This window comes from Lynx canadensis, chromosome B1 (genome assembly GCF_007474595.2).
Source record: "Lynx canadensis isolate LIC74 chromosome B1, mLynCan4.pri.v2, whole genome shotgun sequence".
NCBI lineage: Eukaryota > Metazoa > Chordata > Mammalia > Carnivora > Felidae > Lynx > Lynx canadensis.
The window spans coordinates 120,772,494-120,790,893 of NC_044306.2; the positions used below are offsets into that span (position 1 = coordinate 120,772,494).

At 38.8% G+C, this 18,400-nt stretch overlaps 1 protein-coding gene across 1 annotated transcript in view; it reads right to left on the reverse strand.

Annotated features, from left to right (window-relative positions):
* The window catches only part of BANK1 (B cell scaffold protein with ankyrin repeats 1), a 314,203-nt gene that overhangs the window by 217,316 nt on the left and 78,487 nt on the right, over positions 1 to 18,400 (reverse strand). Inside the window, 2 exon segments of the mRNA XM_030313356.1 lie at positions 6,494 to 6,632; positions 15,173 to 15,327. Coding sequence (XP_030169216.1) covers positions 6,494 to 6,632; positions 15,173 to 15,327 — 294 coding nt within the window.

The following is an 18,400-nucleotide window of genomic DNA, read 5'->3' on the forward strand; positions in this document are numbered from 1 at the left end:
AGGCTCCAGGCTCTGAGCTGTCAGCACAGAGCCCGACGTGGGGCTGGAACCTCTGAACCGTGAGATGGTGACCTGAGCCAGAGTCGGATGCTCAACCAACTGAACCACCCAGGTGCCCCAGAACACTACTCGTAAATAAATATCGGTGGCTTTAAAACTTTGGTCTGCCTAAATATTGGTATATTTAATATATGTTAAAATTGTCCCCCTCAATTATGATACTTAGAAAAATTTCTTATCAATTGTTATTATTTTTCTAAGCAGGTTCAGTGTAATATTTGGCACATCTTAAAGTATTTTTCATGCTCTTTTAATGAATTATGAAGTTATAATTTACGTTAACCAGAATAGTTTCTTAATTAATAAAGACATTCAGTATCTTTGTAGATATTTTTACATTCCTCTCAACTTTTAATTGGTTGTCCCCCTGCTGTGTAAAATATTTTTCTGGCTGACCTGCAGGTACCAGAGGAATACCTCTTCCTTCTGAGTAAACATTAGTTAATATTTCTAGTTTAAAGACGTCGCATGTATTTTTATAACTTCTGGCATAAGCTGAGACTAATTCAAGTTCCTGAGTAACTTCAAATTCCTTTAGCACAAAACAGTTCCTGTCAGTGACAAACCTGTGGATACCATTAGAAAGGTGTGTCTTTTAGAAAATGAAGTAATTAGAAGTGTATGAAGTTATTAAGCTGAAAGGAAAAAGAACACAAAATTAGAGGATATTTTCTCAAATAAAAAAATCAGGTTAAGATGTGCAAGTGTGTCTGAAGGGAAAGATGCCATTTAGAAAAAGAGCACTTAAGATTTCTTCACTGGTTAGCATATTTGTACTTTAACATAATTTTCTTCTTTCTGAATTGCTACCAAGTTAGAAAGAAATATACATATAAAAAGAACATTAATAAGGCAAAGGGTTGGGTTGGGTGGTGAAAGATCTGAGAGTTCTGAGCACTGCAGGTAGGTCTCAGAGTATGTGACATGCCTTAGTGTTCAGAGTATTATTTCTCTCTCTCTCTCTCTCTCTCTCTCTCTCTCTCTCTCTCTCACACACACACACACACACACACACACACACACCCTTAAAATGATTAAGAGGAAGTATCCAAAGGAAGGATAATCGTTGGTTTTAAGAGGTACCATTCTCTAAAAGAGAATTCTAGTTGCCTATCGCAAAATCTATTTATTCTCTTCCTTTTAGAAACAGAATCCTGATTTTTTTTTTTCTTGCTGGGCACATTGCTATCCAACTAAAAAGACTGGATTTTCTATTTTTCCTTTCAGCTAGATGTGACTTTGGGATTAACTTCTGAATAATGTGATATAAGCATATGTGTCTTACAGAAAGCTCCTTTATTTAATGAGGTCTTCTTTATCCCAGTGCTGTGTTGATACACTGACTCTCCAAAAAGAAAATTAAAAAACCCTGATTTATGGTTTTTGCCAATTTCTGTGGTGTATATACTTCCACCATGGCTGATTTCAAGTAACCAAAGTGTGATGGACTGAATTGTGTCCCCCAATCCCTCAATTCATATGTTGAAGCCCTAACTCCCAAGGTATTTAGAAATAAGACCTTTAATAAGATAATTAAGGTTAAATTGAGGTCATAAGGGTATGGCCCTTATCTGATAGTGCTGGTCTCCTTATAAGAAGAGGAAGAGACACCAGAAGTGCCTGTGCACAGAGGAAAGGCCATATGAGGACAGAGCAAGAAGGTAGCCAACTACAAGCTAAGAAAAGAGGTCTTGCCAGAAACCCAAATTTTTGCCCCTTGAGCTTAGGTTTCCAGCCTCCAGAAATAAATTTCTGTTGTTTAAGCCACCCAGTCTGTGGTAGTTTACCATGGCAGCCAGGGAAGACTAATAGTCAAGATAATGTCACCGAATATGAAGTAGAGAAGAGATGCACAGAATTGGCTTTTGAATCCAATATGAGATGGTGTTAGCACACCACTGCTTTATCAGATTGCTCAAAATTTGAGAGTGACAGTAAGGGCCATAGAAGTCATCTTACTTCATGATGATTATGGCTATACTCTAGGGACTATGGAATGTTGACTAGAAATAAGTCTGCTCTGGGACAATATTGTCAAGCTGCCATACCAGCCCTCAATACCAGCCAGATTCAGTACATGAAGCTCTGGGTATTACACAAGAGAATATTTATGGAGAACAAACCACATTTTGAGCCACACGACTGATTGAATCATGAACCAGGGGATCAGAAATCAAATCACATGAGTCATTTTTCTACACTGGAAAGAGACTGGAAAGATGGACACCATCTCTGAACTTAATACATCAATAATGGGGAAGGATCCCTGGTGTGTTTCCACTTTACTTTTAGATCCTTCCATCTTAACTTGGTATTCAAAGAAGTACAGGAAAAAAAATTTTAGAGACTTAAATCTGTATAGACTCTTATTAGATGGTGTGGGATACTGATTGAGATCTTTCCTGCCTCTGGAAATCACCAATAGTTCAGGGATTATATATATGAGATGATATAGAATTAGGAGCTCCCTTGAACATTATTCCTCAAGGGTGAGGGGGAAACAAACAGATCTGGTGGCTTTCATATCAAGGGATATAAACAGAGGACTAGGAGAAGAGTATAATATGAAGAATACAATACTTAGAGAGAAAGACGGTTCCCTTAAATTTTCAAATGTTTTATCACACTCTGTCCAGAAGCTGAGGGTGAGTTATTCCAGAAAAGCCACTCCCTATGTTTAAGGGAATTGCTAGAGGAAGAGATTGACACCTTATTGCTCAGTTGGATGTGTGTTTAAGTGTTTGTTGTCTTACATCTTATCTCCCTTATTTCCAAATGTACTATAAGTATTTGGAATGTAATTAGAGCAGTTATTTTATCAACAAGGAAACTGAGGCACAACTGAGAATTGTCTAAAGTTACCCAGTAAATGGCTCAACACAAAATAAAAACAGCTCCTTGGCCACTGAAGATTCTGGACAAATCACTAGCCTTTAAGAGCATGCTGGACACTTTCTCTTATAATTGGTGTAGGGAAAAAAGAACTCAATTGTACTGTGCTGTTCAGTGCTGTTCAATGGAACTTTCTAAGAGGATGGATATGTTCTAATGAAGCACTTGAACTATGGGTAGTGCAACTGAGGGAATTCATTTTAGATTTCATTTAATTGTAATAAAGTTTATATAACTAGTTGTGGCTAGTGGCTACCATATTGGCCAGCACAGCTACAAAGCATAGTTTCTCCACCTGTGGCCTGTGACCCACTTTATGAATGGTGACTTACCATTTAATTCACGACGTCAATTAATTTGGTTTTGACTAGCAATGAAGTAAACGAAAAGAAATAGAATTTCTATCTCTCTATTTACATTACCCCTATGCTCTTGCATGTTGTTCACTTTTGCAATATAATCCTTAACATATTAATCATAGTTATTTAAAATTCTCTGATTACTCCAAAATCCATCATCCATGTCACATCTAAGCCTGGCCTAATATTTGCTTTATTTCTTTAGACTATGTTTTTTTCTTACTTTTTGGCATGTCTTGTAATTTCTTCTTGAAACCCAGACATGGTGTGTTGGGTATAAGAACTGAGGAGGTGAGCATGCAGTGAAGACTTTATAAGAATATGGCTGGAAGGTGGGTTATATTTCATGTCTATTATAGCTGTCGATGCCAGAGGCTTCAAAGTCCTCTATTATCCTGGTTGTTGTCTTTCTTCTTGACCTTGTGCTTCCCTAACTACTCCTCCTCAGAAAGATCCTGCATCTTGCAGTACTTCCAACTGGAACCATCTCCATTATACTGAAACCCCTTTGTGGTGGTGGTCAGGTTGGGGGCAGTTGGAAGCATTCTAATCTTGCGATGAAGTCTTGGTCTTTAAGTGGGCTGGTGTCTCTAGGCTGTGACCTTCACAAGTATTTCTGCTGTGGCAGAGTTTTCCTTCCCCACCCTAAGTGAGATAGAAAAGCTACAGGGGGTACAATGGGATAGATGTCCTTCCTCAGTGGGGATAAGACACTGGTAAAGTGGTTTCCCCTAGAGAGTAGGCCTTTGTTATGGAGAATATACTGGAGTGGTTCACCATGATTATTCTCCTTCAGAGCTGTCAGAGCCTCTAGAAGATCTTCCCCAGGTCTTCCTATGTGAACCTGGTGGTGGTGGGGTTCCTGGAAGGGAATCCCACACAATTACGGGTGCTTCTTAAGACTGTAGCCACCAGGAGTTTCATACTCTTGAGCTAGTCCACACTCCACCCCCAGCAATTCATCAAAATTACGATTTAAATGTGCCAACCAGTTTATGGCTCCAGTGACTTTTGCTCCAGCCAAGCAGATCTTGGGTGTCACTCTCTTGATTTACTTTCTCCTTCAGATTTTGGGAAAGTTGTTCCCCCTGCAACCTTAGTTCTCTGACAAGTTCAAGAAAAGTCACTGATTTTCAGTTTGTTTAGCTTTTTCTTACGGTAGGAAAAGGAGTGACAATTTCCAAGTTCTTCATATGTCAGGGCTGAAACCATTACTCTAATGACCACTTTAATTTATTTATTTAAAAAAAAATTTTTTAATGTTCATTTATTATTGAAAGTCAGAGAGTCAGAGCGTGAGCAGGGGAGGGGCAGAGGGAGAGGGAGACACAGAATCCAAAGCAGGCTCCAGGCTCTGAACTGTCAGCACAGAGCCTGACATAGGGCTTGAACTCACAGACCGTGAGGTCACGACCTGAGCTGAAGTCAGACGCTTAACTGACTGAGCCACCCAGGCGCCCATCTAATGACAACTTTTAAAACCTCTGTTTTAAGTATGTATTTCTGAATATGTACTGAGTTATGATGTAAAATGTAGTTCTTGCTAGGGTTAAAAAAATGTTAAGAAACAGTGGCATGAGGCAGAAAAAAAATAAGACTCTGGGCCATTTCTGCTGAGGTATGTCCCATCCATATTTCCATACACATTCATGGAATCATCCTATTTATTGCTACATTTGGTAAAAGAAAGAAAATCCTATTAATTTATAAAACATACTAATTGAAAATAAGAATTGGAGAGGTTAAATAGCGTAACTGGTAAATAGTGTTTTATTTGTTTTTTACTACAAATTTGCTGTTCAACTACATGGACAGTATTATGGCCTGGTATCTTGGAAGATATAGACTATTAGGTTTCTGCTTTTCTGAAAAACATTTGAATTTTGACATAATTTATTCTTTGCACTGCTCTTAGTGCTAGGTAAACTGAATATATAATCTTAATGTGAATAATTTTATATGACACTTTGATTTGCTATTTGGGAAATATTATCTAAGTACTTCTTAATTTGCAATATTGATTTTTCTGTAGCAATTTTAGTCTAACTAGATTTAAACTCAAAAACTAATTAGTTAGAAATTAATGTTAATTAAATCATTTTAAATGTGGCATAAGGAAGTAGGGGGCTTTGGAAGAGAAAGAGAAGAGACAAAGTTCTTTCTCATCTCACTTCTGCATACCTTCATCCATCACAGGAACCAGTGTCTGAAACGTTTATAAATGGTTGGTGTATAGGCCTTCCTTTCTATAATTCAACTCTCACCTAGGCTGTGCAAGGAAATCCATAGAGGGGACACATGCTTTGCATAGCACAATAGAAAAGGTTTGTAAGTGCTCTATAAATGGGCTTCATAATAACTACATTCCAAAAGGAAAAAAAAAAGTTCAGGATGTATTTGACACAGTATTTAATTTTAAATATTTTTACTACATTTCCAGATTCATAATAAGATTGTATATACTTTTATACTTTAAAATATTTTACAAAGTTCATATTTATGAAGCTTTATAAGGTAATTTTATTCTCTGACTGTAAAAAGATATCATAAATTCAAAAACAAAGTAGTCCTACATTTGTATCAAAACATTCAGAAATTAATCTATTAAACTTTGATTTCAGTACAATATTGTGGCAGGTGTGGCTACTCCATCTGGAATTTTAAATCTGATACAATTTATCATGCTGCAAGCAAAGGTGGATAATAAAATGGTAAACCTCATAAATTAAATAAGGAAAAGATGGAGGATCGTATATAGAAATGGAACCATGATGATAAATGGTGAAAAAGAATGGCAAAAAAAAAAAAAAAAAAGTAAAAAGTTCATGAACGACAGTCCAAGGGTTCATTAATCCTATTATAATAAAGCAAACAATTTTAGTTCCATATTTAATGGCTGATGTATATTAAAGTGCTCTCTGCTGACATATTTAAAAATATGTGATATTGCTGACGGTCGTTTCACCACATGGTACACAAGCTAATTTCTCATAATTTACACATTCATACTTTTGGGAATCCAGATTAATAATAACAACCTCGGGTATGTGAAAGTTAAACACAGGAAACACCTGCAGAACAATATTAGTTTCTGTAAGGAAGTGAAACCATTTATCATTAATTTATTGAAAGAAACTCAGGATGATGTTCTATATTTATTAATGCATAAAAAAATTTCTTACCTAAAGCTTCCATACACCAGACTGTCTTATTCCAACGGGTTGGCTGTGTTCTAACACATTTGCTATTTGATGTAAATTCAACCTCCACAGTATCACCAATGACTTCATCTCTCAAAATAATAAATATTTCACCAGGATTCTATAAGATAAAACATGTAACCCAATGAGGACCTTGGAAAAGTTTACATTAACCAAAGAACCCACTATATTTAATAACAACAAAGTCTGCACAGGATAATTATGTCTTCTATCATGTCCTATCTTTTCAAACATAGTCAGAAATAAAATATGTAAATGTGATTCTCACCACATTTTAATTTTATCAACTTGGTGTCTATTGAATTCTCAACTTTTTCCCCAACCCCATCTTTTGCAACTGAAAAAAGTGAGGACACAGTTGCTTCCTTTTGGCCTTGACTCTTCCCTGTCCAAGAGGATCCCTATCTCAGAGGTAGGAGCATCACCTACAGACCTCCAGGGAGCCGTCATTTGCTAACCAAAGCTTTTTTCCCCCCCTGAATCCTTTTCCTTTGCCTTTCCAAAACTTAGTATATTCACCTATAAATGACAGGACTGAATAGGTATAGCTGTAAGATCTCTTAACATTTTAAATATGAGTTTTAATGTCCAATGTTTTAAATATCCAATAGTTTTAAATCTTACCTAATAGAGATTCTCTGGTTACTCTTTATGTGTGATGAGTATCTATGAAGGTTACTGAAATGACTGAAGGTTATAAATCTAAAAGTTTCAAGATTTTATTAACGTCGAAAGCTAAATCTATGGATGTAAGTCAAAAGGAGTTATTGAAAACCGTTCTGGGGAAAAAGCCAGAAAAAATAATTAGGGATAAAAAGATTGACATTAATACAGAGAAAAAGAAGGAATAAATATTTGGTGAATATCTATTTTATGCTGGGAATTATGTTAAGCACTTTTAATATAAAGATATTTCCTTTAATCCTAACCAAAACATACATACACACATATACACACTGAAACCAAAATGGAAGGCTATTAGTTTTCTTTTAAGAACAGGGTAGCTAATACAGAGAGTTACATTCTGAAGATTAATCAGAACTATCTAAATCACAATCTGTACTCTCCTTTACACTGTGCTCTTTGACCCTTCAGAATAACTAAAATGAAATATCATTTTTATGTTTATCTCAGGTATCACCTTCCAAATGCTTTCCTCAAAGTCAAACTAAATTTCAGTCCCTCGCAAAATAAACAGAAACCTCATTTATATACTCTTATAAAATTGTGTTTACCCAAAAGTCATTAGCTTCAAAGTTCTCTTATTTAAAAGTTATCTGTATATGCATAAATCACCTGCTGATAAAACTTACAACTTTAACGCTCTGTACCAAAGACTTTCTACAAATATATTAATGTGGGGCGCCTGGGTGGCTCAGCTGGTGAAGTGCCCTACCCTTCATTTCGCTCACTTCAGGATCTTATGGTTTCAGAGTTCGAGCCCCATATCGGGCTCTATGTTGACAGTGTGGAGCTTGGGATTCTCTCTCTCTCTCTCTCTGTCTCTGTCTTTGTCTCTGTCTCTCTGTCTCTGTCTCTCTCTCTCTCTCTGCCCCTCCCCCCCTCAAAATAAATAAACAAACTTAAAAAAAATGTTGATGCCACAGAATTGGTTCACCCTACATACTTCCACTGAGGCCATTTTTTCACCGGAGTCCGGTGCTCCCCAATATTTGTCTGCAGGATATTTTAAACTAAATTTCTCCTCATCGATTGCATTGCAAATGGAGAAAAGATGCCACTATTCCACAGGACACACATTCTTGGCCTCACACATCCCGCATGTCAAGAATGCCTCCCGGGGCGCCTGGGTGGCGCAGTCGGTTAAGCGTCCGACAGCCAGGTCACGATCTCGCGGTCTGTGAGTTCGAGCCCCGCGTCGGGCTCTGGGCTGATGGCTCAGAGCCTGGAGCCTGTTTCCGATTCTGTGTCTCCCTCTCTCTCTGCCCCTCGCCCGTTCATGCTCTGTCTCTCTCTGTCCCAAAAATAAATAAACTTTGAAAAAAAAAAATTAAAAAAAAAAAAAAAAAAAAAGAATGCCTCCCTGTATTCTTCCCTATGCCACACCGAAGCACTGCCTCATGTGACCCCCGAGGTCAGGAATGTGAGCTCCTCCTGTTCTTTTCATCTACCACCTCCTCTTCACGGGGCCTCCTGTCTAGCTCAGTTTTTTAGTTCCTCTGTCGCTCACACCTGTCACCAAACCTTTCATGACTTCCTATTTATTTTGGCCCCGATCCCCAAGATCCTCTGCATCAAAGTTCTTCAGAGCTCCCTCTCGAGTTTCCACTGTGGCTTATTCAACTTTGGCCTCTCCCCTTCCAAAGTTAGTTTGCCTCAGCATCTTCTCCCAGTGTATTATTCTCATTCTCATTCTAATGAGTGCTCACACCCATTCTCATTCATGAGTGCTCACACAGGCTGCTTCTTAATGCATCAGATTCCCTCCTTAATAGAGGGCAGGACTCCACCTTTCAACCTTTTCCAGAGAAAAGTTCTAAAGGAAAGACAAGCATACTGACCACCCCAAATGAGGGACTCACATCTTCATTTGTACCCAAGGCCAGCTTCACAGGTGTATGACCTGGACTGTTGCACTGGCCGTGCACTTAGAAGGCCCTGCACTTGCTTTAATGTTCTGCTGTCACTGCCTTAAAGCGCTTACTAATTTGAACAAGGGCCCCTACACTTTCATTTTGCACCAGGCCTGTTTGTACCAAAGGTTGGCGTGCCATTTCGTTCCTACTCTCCCTCCATCTCCCCACTTCTCCTCTCCTCTCCCACAAGGCCTGACTCGGGGTTTCACAAGCTCCATAAACCCTCCCTACAACTGCAGCCCACAGCAACTTCTAAGGGAATCATGGAGCGTTTCACATTCACACTCCTCATTCGACCTTCTCGAAGTCACGCCCCCTGCTCTTCATTAGTTCTTCCTGTCTGTGTGTTGGCTTCCCTGCTAGAGTTTCAATATCCTGAAGGTATTTTTATTTTTTCATATCATTGTGGCATCTTGCAAAAGTTATGTACATAAGAGACAATCTGTACATATTTTTAAAATGAAGATGGAATAAGTCTGTTAAAATGTGACATTTTAAAATTGAACACACCCAGCTCCATTCCTTACATCCCTCAGGACTCCCAGTTTCAGCTGTTTGCTGCCCGTCCACGGAGAAAGTGGCCTGCTCTAGGAGGGAAGGCCTGCATTGTCCAGCCTTGTCCTTAACTATTATGAACATCTTAACTAAAAATCTAATTATGTGGGTACACTTAATTCAACGGAGAAAATACTCAAAGGATCGTAAATTTGGCTTTATCAGTTATAAAGCTGCTGTTTTGCTTTCAGTCTTTCTGACTCATCTGTTTATCCCCTGTTTGGCGCTGAACATTCAGGGACAGAGAGAATTATGATAATGATCCCTTCCAAAGCCTAAAGTTTTGTGGCATTGGTCACAAAACCTTGAGACCTAAACAAAGGGGCTAAAACTTGGTCTATAATAGAACACATAAAGGGTGAAGTTTCCGGGTCTCCTAGGGTTGGTGTCTTTAGGCTTATATGATATATCACGCACAGGCAACAAAGGATTTTTACCCTAGTGGATCATCATATCAGCTTACCATGACTTTTTTACACAGACCAGTGGTTCTTTTCATATGTTCACGACTACTTTCATAGGCACCAGTTTAATGAGCATAGTTGCATGTGTTTTATTAAGCCAGGACTGTGCAGGCTCCTGTAGCTGACCTCTACCTGACCCATGACAGCACAGCCAGGATTAGGTTATGGCAATGGTTCCAAATTTGGCTGTTAATTCTCACCTTCAGCATCACCTGGGCAGCTTTTAAAACTGTCAGTGTCCAGGCCATAAACCAGACCATTTATATCCAAATCTCTGGGGGTAGGATTTAGGCACGGTTTTTTTTTTTTTTTTTTAAACCTCCCCCAGTAACCGCCGTCCGCAGCTTAGTTTGAGAGCCACTTGGTTAAAGGTAAAGACCTCTTTCGGTCACTGTAAAACCTTACCACCAAAAGGGGTGGCACCTTACAACATAAACCTTTCGGCATTGATACACACAATAGTCTTTTGCAACTTTTCCTGTACTTTTCAGTGAAGTCACAGGATCAGACTTTAAGTTAAGGTTGATTACCAAGAACTAGTGTGTGATTTGGTATGAGAAATTAAGTGGGAAGTGCCATTAGCTTGTGTATATTATTTTAAGCCCTATCTTGGGCCAAGGAATGAATGCATAGGAGGTCATCTCTGAGATCCTTGTGGCTTTCCCATGGGCCCCTCAGAATCACACCTCTCCATATAGTCTAAGGATTTCTCTAGATTCATTGGCTACATAATCAGGTCTGCACTGTGGGTTTGGAGACTCACATTACAGTGGTAGCTACAGAGGTATGTCAAGGAACAGGTCAAATAAAATGAAGGTCTTTTTGAGGGAATGTGCCACGTTCTAGGATTTGGATACAAAGACACTTCAATGAAATTAATATAGATCCAAATGTTGATTTAAAGCCACTTAAAAGGCCTTTCAATGTTATACTATAACTTGAAGAATTATATTTGCTCCTGAGATCAACAAGTGGCTGGACTGGTTTTAAGACAATTTCAGTCTTATCATTAGAAAAGCAACAGTGGGAGAATAACATAAAAATTAAGAAATATCAGCTAATTACACTCAAGGAAGTAAGAGATTCTGGGGGGAGAAAAGCTGAGATTGCAGTAGACAAATTCTACCAAAAGGAAGGGAAAACAGATTGAAGGCCTGTTTATGCAGATAAAACAAGATAAAGAAGATAAGCTCATTCCGAACCGCTTTTTAGGATAGAGCTCGTGAAGGGGAAATAATGAAGCCATTGCTGAACCTATGACTGAGGCTTGCGGAGGTAACTGAAGAGGCAGGAGGCATCAGAGGGCAAGTGACAGTACTTTCCAAGAGGGCCCACCGAGGAACACATTTAGAGGCTCCCTCTTAAGGCTTCAGGTAAAATCCATAAAAAGAGGGACAAGAGTCACTGCTTACGGATTGTGCAGCTCTAACGAGTGATTACAGAACAACTGAGCAGATTGCAGAAAAGCCTCTGAAGGGGAGCACTAATTCTTGATGCCATTATTAGGTGATGTGAAGGCAGTTTATTACTGTAAGGGCCATAAATGTATCTCCTGTCCTTGGAGACAGGATTTAACGTTGGCACTATTGACGGTTTGGGACCAGAGAAGTCATTGTTGTGGGGACCACCCCTAGATGCCAGTAGCAATCCCCCCAGGATGACAACCAAAATTGTCTGCAGGCTTTGTCAAATCCCTTCTGGGGGCAAGGGGAGCAAAATCATTCCCAGATGAGAACCACCGCTCTGAGGTAGTTTGTCTGAGGAATTAATGAAATTTGGACTTTGTAGTAATACACAGCATAGGGCGGAGAAGCTAACAAATAATAGGCCAGGTCCAGTTCTAGTTTATATGTTATTCCAATGGAAGAATGCCTCCCAGATGGATTTCTCATTGGGGACATAAAGTTGGATAAGACTCTTTTATACAATGAATGTGTCTGACAGGCTTAGAACTTGGACATCGTATCTCTCACGATCAATTACTCCACAAGATAAAATCAAGAGGAATATGCTAGAAAAACAAATGCGTTGGCTCATAACAAAATAAATAAATAAATAAATAAATAAATAAATAAATAAATAAAAATACTAAAATATAGCACAGAATGCTAATCCTAGAAAGGGTAAAAGAAGAAGCCAAATTAAATAGATTTGCACCTTTAAGACCTACCAAGGTATTTCTCAAAGAGACAGAGAATAACTTACATAAACAGAACACTGGAGGCCTATCTTCACTACCACATGAAAAACAATGTGAAGAAAATGTATTTTCTGCTGTTTTTAGAGTGGCACAAGATTTTTCAAGGCTTAGGAAATCTAAAACCCATAGAAAGGAACAATGCTTGGAATGAGGAATAGGCAGAGGGATCAACACTCCCATGCTCCTGGGGTCAAAAGTAGCAGCAGCATTACCTGCTGCCTCAGTTGAACAATCTACTAAAGCTGATTCTCCAGCACAGGTGAGGGAACAGGGAGGGAACCTCTACGAGGCAAGTCCACAGACCCAATTAATTTTACAGCAAGAAGCAGCAGCAGGAGGGACCTTACCCCCTACCCCCACCCCCCGCTTAGTCAAAGAGAATGAAGATTATGCCACTACATAGAATTACTCAACTCAGTGCTGGCATAGTGGAAACACAAAACCAGAGGGCACTTTGTAGATTTCAAAGGTGCTGGGTGTGAAAGAGGCATGTTTCCAAAAAGACCTGGTGACTGGCAATTTAGCACTGTAAATTTCTAGCTTTTGTAATGTTTATTTTATTTCTGAGAGGGAGAGAGCGTACAAGTGGGGAGGGGCAGAGAGAGAGTGTGACAGAGGATCCAAAGCAGGTTGTGCGTTGACAGCAGTGGGCCCAATGTGGGGCTCGAACTCACGATCTGGGAAATCATGACCTGAGCCAATGGAAGTCGGATGCTCAATCGAGTGAGCCACGCAGGCACCCCCTAACTTTTGTAAGATGGTGGCAAAGTCTCAAGTATCACTTACTGGGAGGAGGCCATATATTCAGTTGTCTCCACTCAACCACTGACTGGAAGATGTCTCAGAAATGAGTAAGTTCACAGGTTGTGCTTTCAGACAACCAGCATTGACTGAAAGTTACCCTGGCAAATCTGAAACATGATTTTCACTCATTTGGATACAAATGATCTTTCCTTTGGTACTTGGCCATTGTTACATGGACTCAGATCGTACTAAGATCTAGGTTCCGAGAGCACAAGATTTTGGCTGGGAAAACTGTTTTTTGTCTGGGAATTAGTTTATTTTTAATTCTTTAGTGTGTGGGGCTGGTGCTAAAGTAATCTCGTATGACCTTTCAATTCTTAAGATTCCTTAAAATGTGGGGTACCTAAGTGAGCTTTCAAATAATTTAACTTCAGAAAGTCTGAAAGAATTGTATCCATGTCAATAAAAGACAGCTCATGATCCTGCTTTTGAAAGTACCCTGATTCTACCCAACCATCTACCTGAGCTATTGCAGCCTGGAGGGCAGTGGGGTTTAATTTTTAGATTTCAATTTCTCTGCAAATTTAATAATGGGGACGGTTTCATATTATTCAAAATTTACTTGGGGCACCTGGGTGTCGGTTAAGTGTCTGACCTCAACTCAGATCATGATCTCGCGGTTTGGGAGTTGGAGCCCTGCATTAGGCCCTGTGCTGACAGCTCAGAGCCTGAAGCCTGTTTCAGATTCTGTGTCTCCCTCTCTCTGCTCCTCCCCCCCTCACACTCTGTCTTTCTCTCTCTCAAAAATAAACAAACATTAAAAAAATTAAAACAAATTTACTGTTGTATGTATTTTTCAAAGCAGCTGTTAAGACACACTGCATAATTCTCAGTGAGCAATGTTTAGTTCCAGAGGGTTTTTTTTTTCTTTTTTGTGTTGATTTTACCTCCTTGAGAATAATTCTCATTTCTGTTTATTACAGTTTTTTATATTTATTTCTGTCTCTTCCACTGTTTCTGACTCACTCGGAGCCACAGGTTCTGTGGTTCCTCCCTCAAGTTCCTGAATCCTTTAAGCGAGTTGTAATTTTTCTTTGCCTGGCTACATGTGTTGGTTCCCTCAAACTTGAACGATTCAGTTCCTGGAGTGTCTAAGGTAGTGTCAAAGAAGTTGTTGTTTCTCTGGAATGAACAGCATAATCGCTTAAAACAATGATTCTTCTACTTAAGTAACGGGTCTAGGGGTGAAGGGATTAAACTTTGCCCAACTGCACAGAAAATTCAGCTGCCCCCAAGACTGCTAATACCAGCAAGATTGGGGGTTCTCTTCCTAAAGACACTCCTAGCAGACAGACAATCGCAACCCCTGTCATTGAGTGGCATACATCTACTGGCTTCTACCAGAAGGATCCTTTCATGCAACTCCTAAGGCTCAGGAGTGTCTTTGGCTTGTCCCACTGAAGGACAACACAGACACTGAGGGTCACTGTCTGGAGATTATGGGGATACAGATTCAGGCCAAGCTCTACCAGTGTGCTTATTTTAGTAGTCCATTTCAATGAAGACTTAGCAGGAAGACATGTATCATATAGTGACCTTCTCAGAAGTCCACACTACATTCCTTGCTCCATTATACTTCTGTTCCTGAAAGGACCAACTCTTCCAACTCTTACGATATTTCCACTTAATAACGCAGGCCTTTAATATATGTTTAATAATTGACAAACTGGGGATATTAGAAAATAAGTGTTTTCAAATTCTGTTCAAGAATATGTTTTCACTTATAGGAATAAAATCCTTGATCTGGTTAAAAATGAAATCAAAAATTCTTAAGTAGCTTTATATATATAGCAGTTATATATCTTTTTGCAATGTGCCAAATAACATTTGATAAAATGAAGCTTTCATATATTCTCTAATATTTAACTATTCAACAAATATTTACCAAATACCTACTAATGGCCAGAGAGTGTTTTGGATTCTGAGGACACAGCCATGAACAAAGTATCCAACTATCTTAGAGCCCACATGCTGTTATGAAAACAAGAGAGCCACTTAAACAACAACGTTTCTTACTGACCTCACATGGAATTTCAGCAGGAAGCACAATTGCCTGTGGTATGGTATCTCTTGAAGCTTTTGATAATTCTTCAATTTCCTGTCTCTTACTTATTTCCCCAGAATGTTCCACTTTTAGGTCTGTTGGAATATTGACCTCAAGGTAGTCATCAGAACCTGGAGAAAAGTACATGAATGTGAACTACATCACAATTATAATATAGTTAAGGTCATATTATTCCCTCCATTGTCTTAAAGACTAATTGTTAAACAATCAATTGGATTAATATATGGGACAACAGAACTGAGTTGAAAATAACTGAACCAATGTTAATAATTAAAATAACACTTCACAATTTAACTAGTATTATTATAACCTTAGTGACTAATCTAAACCAACTATATATGTTCACCTACTAGTTTCAGGTTCCCCCCGAAAAAAAAATCCAACCACCATGTAATATTTTTTCTTAACATTAAATTAACACACCTGAAAAAGATGGAACTATCTCTTTTCAATGACTGTAAGTAAGGAAATTTATTTTATTTTAAATGAGAACAATTATTGATACTTCAAAAAGATTTCGAATTTTTTTTAATATATGAAATTTATTGTCAAATTGGTTTCCATACAACACCCAGTGCTCATCCCAAAAGATGCCCTCCTCAATACACATCACCCACCCTCCCCTCCCTCCCACCCCTCATCAACCCTCAGTTCGTTCTCAGTTTTTTAGAGTCTCTTAGGCCTTGGCTCTCTCCCACTCTAACCTCTTTTTTTTTTCTTCCCCTCCCCCATGGGTTTCTGTTAAGCTTCTCAGGATCCACCTAAGAGTAAAAAAGATTTCTAATTTTAAGAACAAAAAAGCAAAATTGGGAAATGTCACTTTATAAACTAGTATTTCTGCACAACACTGGTTTAAGAGTGAAATATCAGTATTCATCCAAATGTTGATATGTTCTGTGAAAAGTGTGCTCTATACCAAAAAACTGGCTTTCTTTATGGCAGCATTACTAGAACAGTGAAATATGTTAATGTGAGTTTCAATCTTAAGGGGAAAGGATATTTGATTTTTTTGTTTTAACATTTAGTAATTTAGCATTTGGTCTTAGTCATTAAAACATGTTTTTCTATTGAAGAAGAACACGTTGTGTTAAGAGTGAAGGATAATTTTTTTATTACTCAATATTTCAAAGCCCAAACGCCTCTCATTAGAGTACAGACCAATGTGGCTGAAACCGAGTCTCTAACAACTAGATCACATCTGTAAGCTCTTAAGTCAACCCCAAAAGTATTCCTAAATCCACAAAGAAGATAATTGGGGAAAAAAAGAAACTAGCCCCTGATAGCTAGAAACCACCCCAAGACTGTGTAAAAACCTTGGTGTTGGCTGGGAGCTGGCCCAGTGTCCTAGTGAAATCAACAATTTCACAGAAATCAGACATGGCCACTCTGCCTCCATGGTGGGTTCAAGTGAGAGCACTTTGTAGTCAAGTCTGAATCCAAGCAAAAACATGAGCACTGCCTAAATCACAAAGAATGACCAAACATCCCAAATCCTAGCTCCTGTCACTAGCTATCACTTCTTTACCAATTTCAGCCTTCGTCTCTTTTTCTCTTGCCCTCTAGTTAGGGTCACCTACTCCTCTCAGTTTTCCTGGGAACTTTCCTGGTTTGGGCACTGACATGTTGTATCCTAAGAACCCCTTCAGTCTCAAGCATACTGGGACAGTTGGTCACCTTATTTTGGATAAAGATCACTAATATACCAAATCATAACATTACAATTGCTTTTTGACAGCAAGCAAACTACAGCAAACCCCTGCTTTCTTGAAACCTCCCTCAAATCACTTAACAACAAGCCTAAATCCTACAGTAAGTCTTTTCTAATAGTCATATTGAGATGGCCCATGGTTCTCCATGGTGTGCCTTCTCTTCATTGCAACTAACAAAAAGTCCAAATAGTTCAAGTGCAGGTGTGTTCCTAGTGGTTTGTGGCTAAAGGACACTGACAGGATAAAAAGGAAGAAGAGTCAAAGGCAGTATAGATGGAAGTGGCTAGAATTTGGTTATTTTACCCCAAAAAAAGTGAAGTTGCCAGTTTCACTTGGGTAATTCTGTCAGTGAAACAGAATAACAAAAAGACATGCCCTCTAGAGAGGAACATCCGCATGCCACATCTAAGAAAGAGAGTGGTTTTTCTGGTGTTGTTCTGTCTTATGAAAGTTGCAGAATAAAACCAAAAAAAATCTGGGATTTCCAGATTTTTCTTAGTACTAAGACTATAAAAATAGCCTTTATTTCTTTAACAATTTCATAAACGGTTTCATTTTCTTTCTGTCTCTGTCTGTGTCTCTCTCTGTCTCTCTCTCTTTCTCACACACGCGCGTGCACACACACACACACACACACACACTCACACACTCACATCCCAGAACAGTGAAAGGTTGTTTTGAACTGGCTCGATCATTTTGTGAATTGATGAAAGAGCAAGGAAACCATTTTATTTAACACACTTTAGAAGAAGGGGGTGTAAATTATTCTAGCACAGCAGCATCTAGATGTTTTCTGCTAATTCCTCTGTGGTATTAGGTTAAGAAGAGCTATTTTATTTACCCTGAGGACATAATCATGACTATACAAAAAGATTTATCTCCATGAACCTTCACAGAATCACTGTTTGTACTGCAGAAAATTGGAAGCAGTTTAAGCAATAAGGGACTAGATAAAAATCTGCACTGTGAAAAAGATACTGTCGCCAATAAAAACTCTATCAGAGAGTATTTACTGATAAGAAACAGGTCCGTAACATAACTGAAAAAGTTTCAAGTTATGAAATTATCAATTTAGTAGGTTCTTATTTTAGTAAAATAAGTATAGGACTTCTGGTTTCAGGTTCCACATGTAAGGAGCTTTGGAAATCAACACTCCTCCTAACAAAAAGCTGAACTGACTGAAAAATCACCAGTCTTCTTTGATGCTTAAGAAAGGGGTGGACTTAGAACAAACTGCTGTCCCCCAAATTGGAGAGACAGTCAGGGAAGTACAGGGAGTCTCAACTTACAGAGTAGACTTAGGACTGCAAACCACCCAGGAACCAGTGCCGGGGTAGGAAAACCACAACTGTAATTGATGCTCAGTGTGGACAAGTCTGAGAGTTAAAAACTGCAAAGGAATCCAGCTGAAGGAGGGCCTCCACATTATTTTGAGATTTACCTCCAGGAGCTTGACTAGATTCCCACAGAAAAT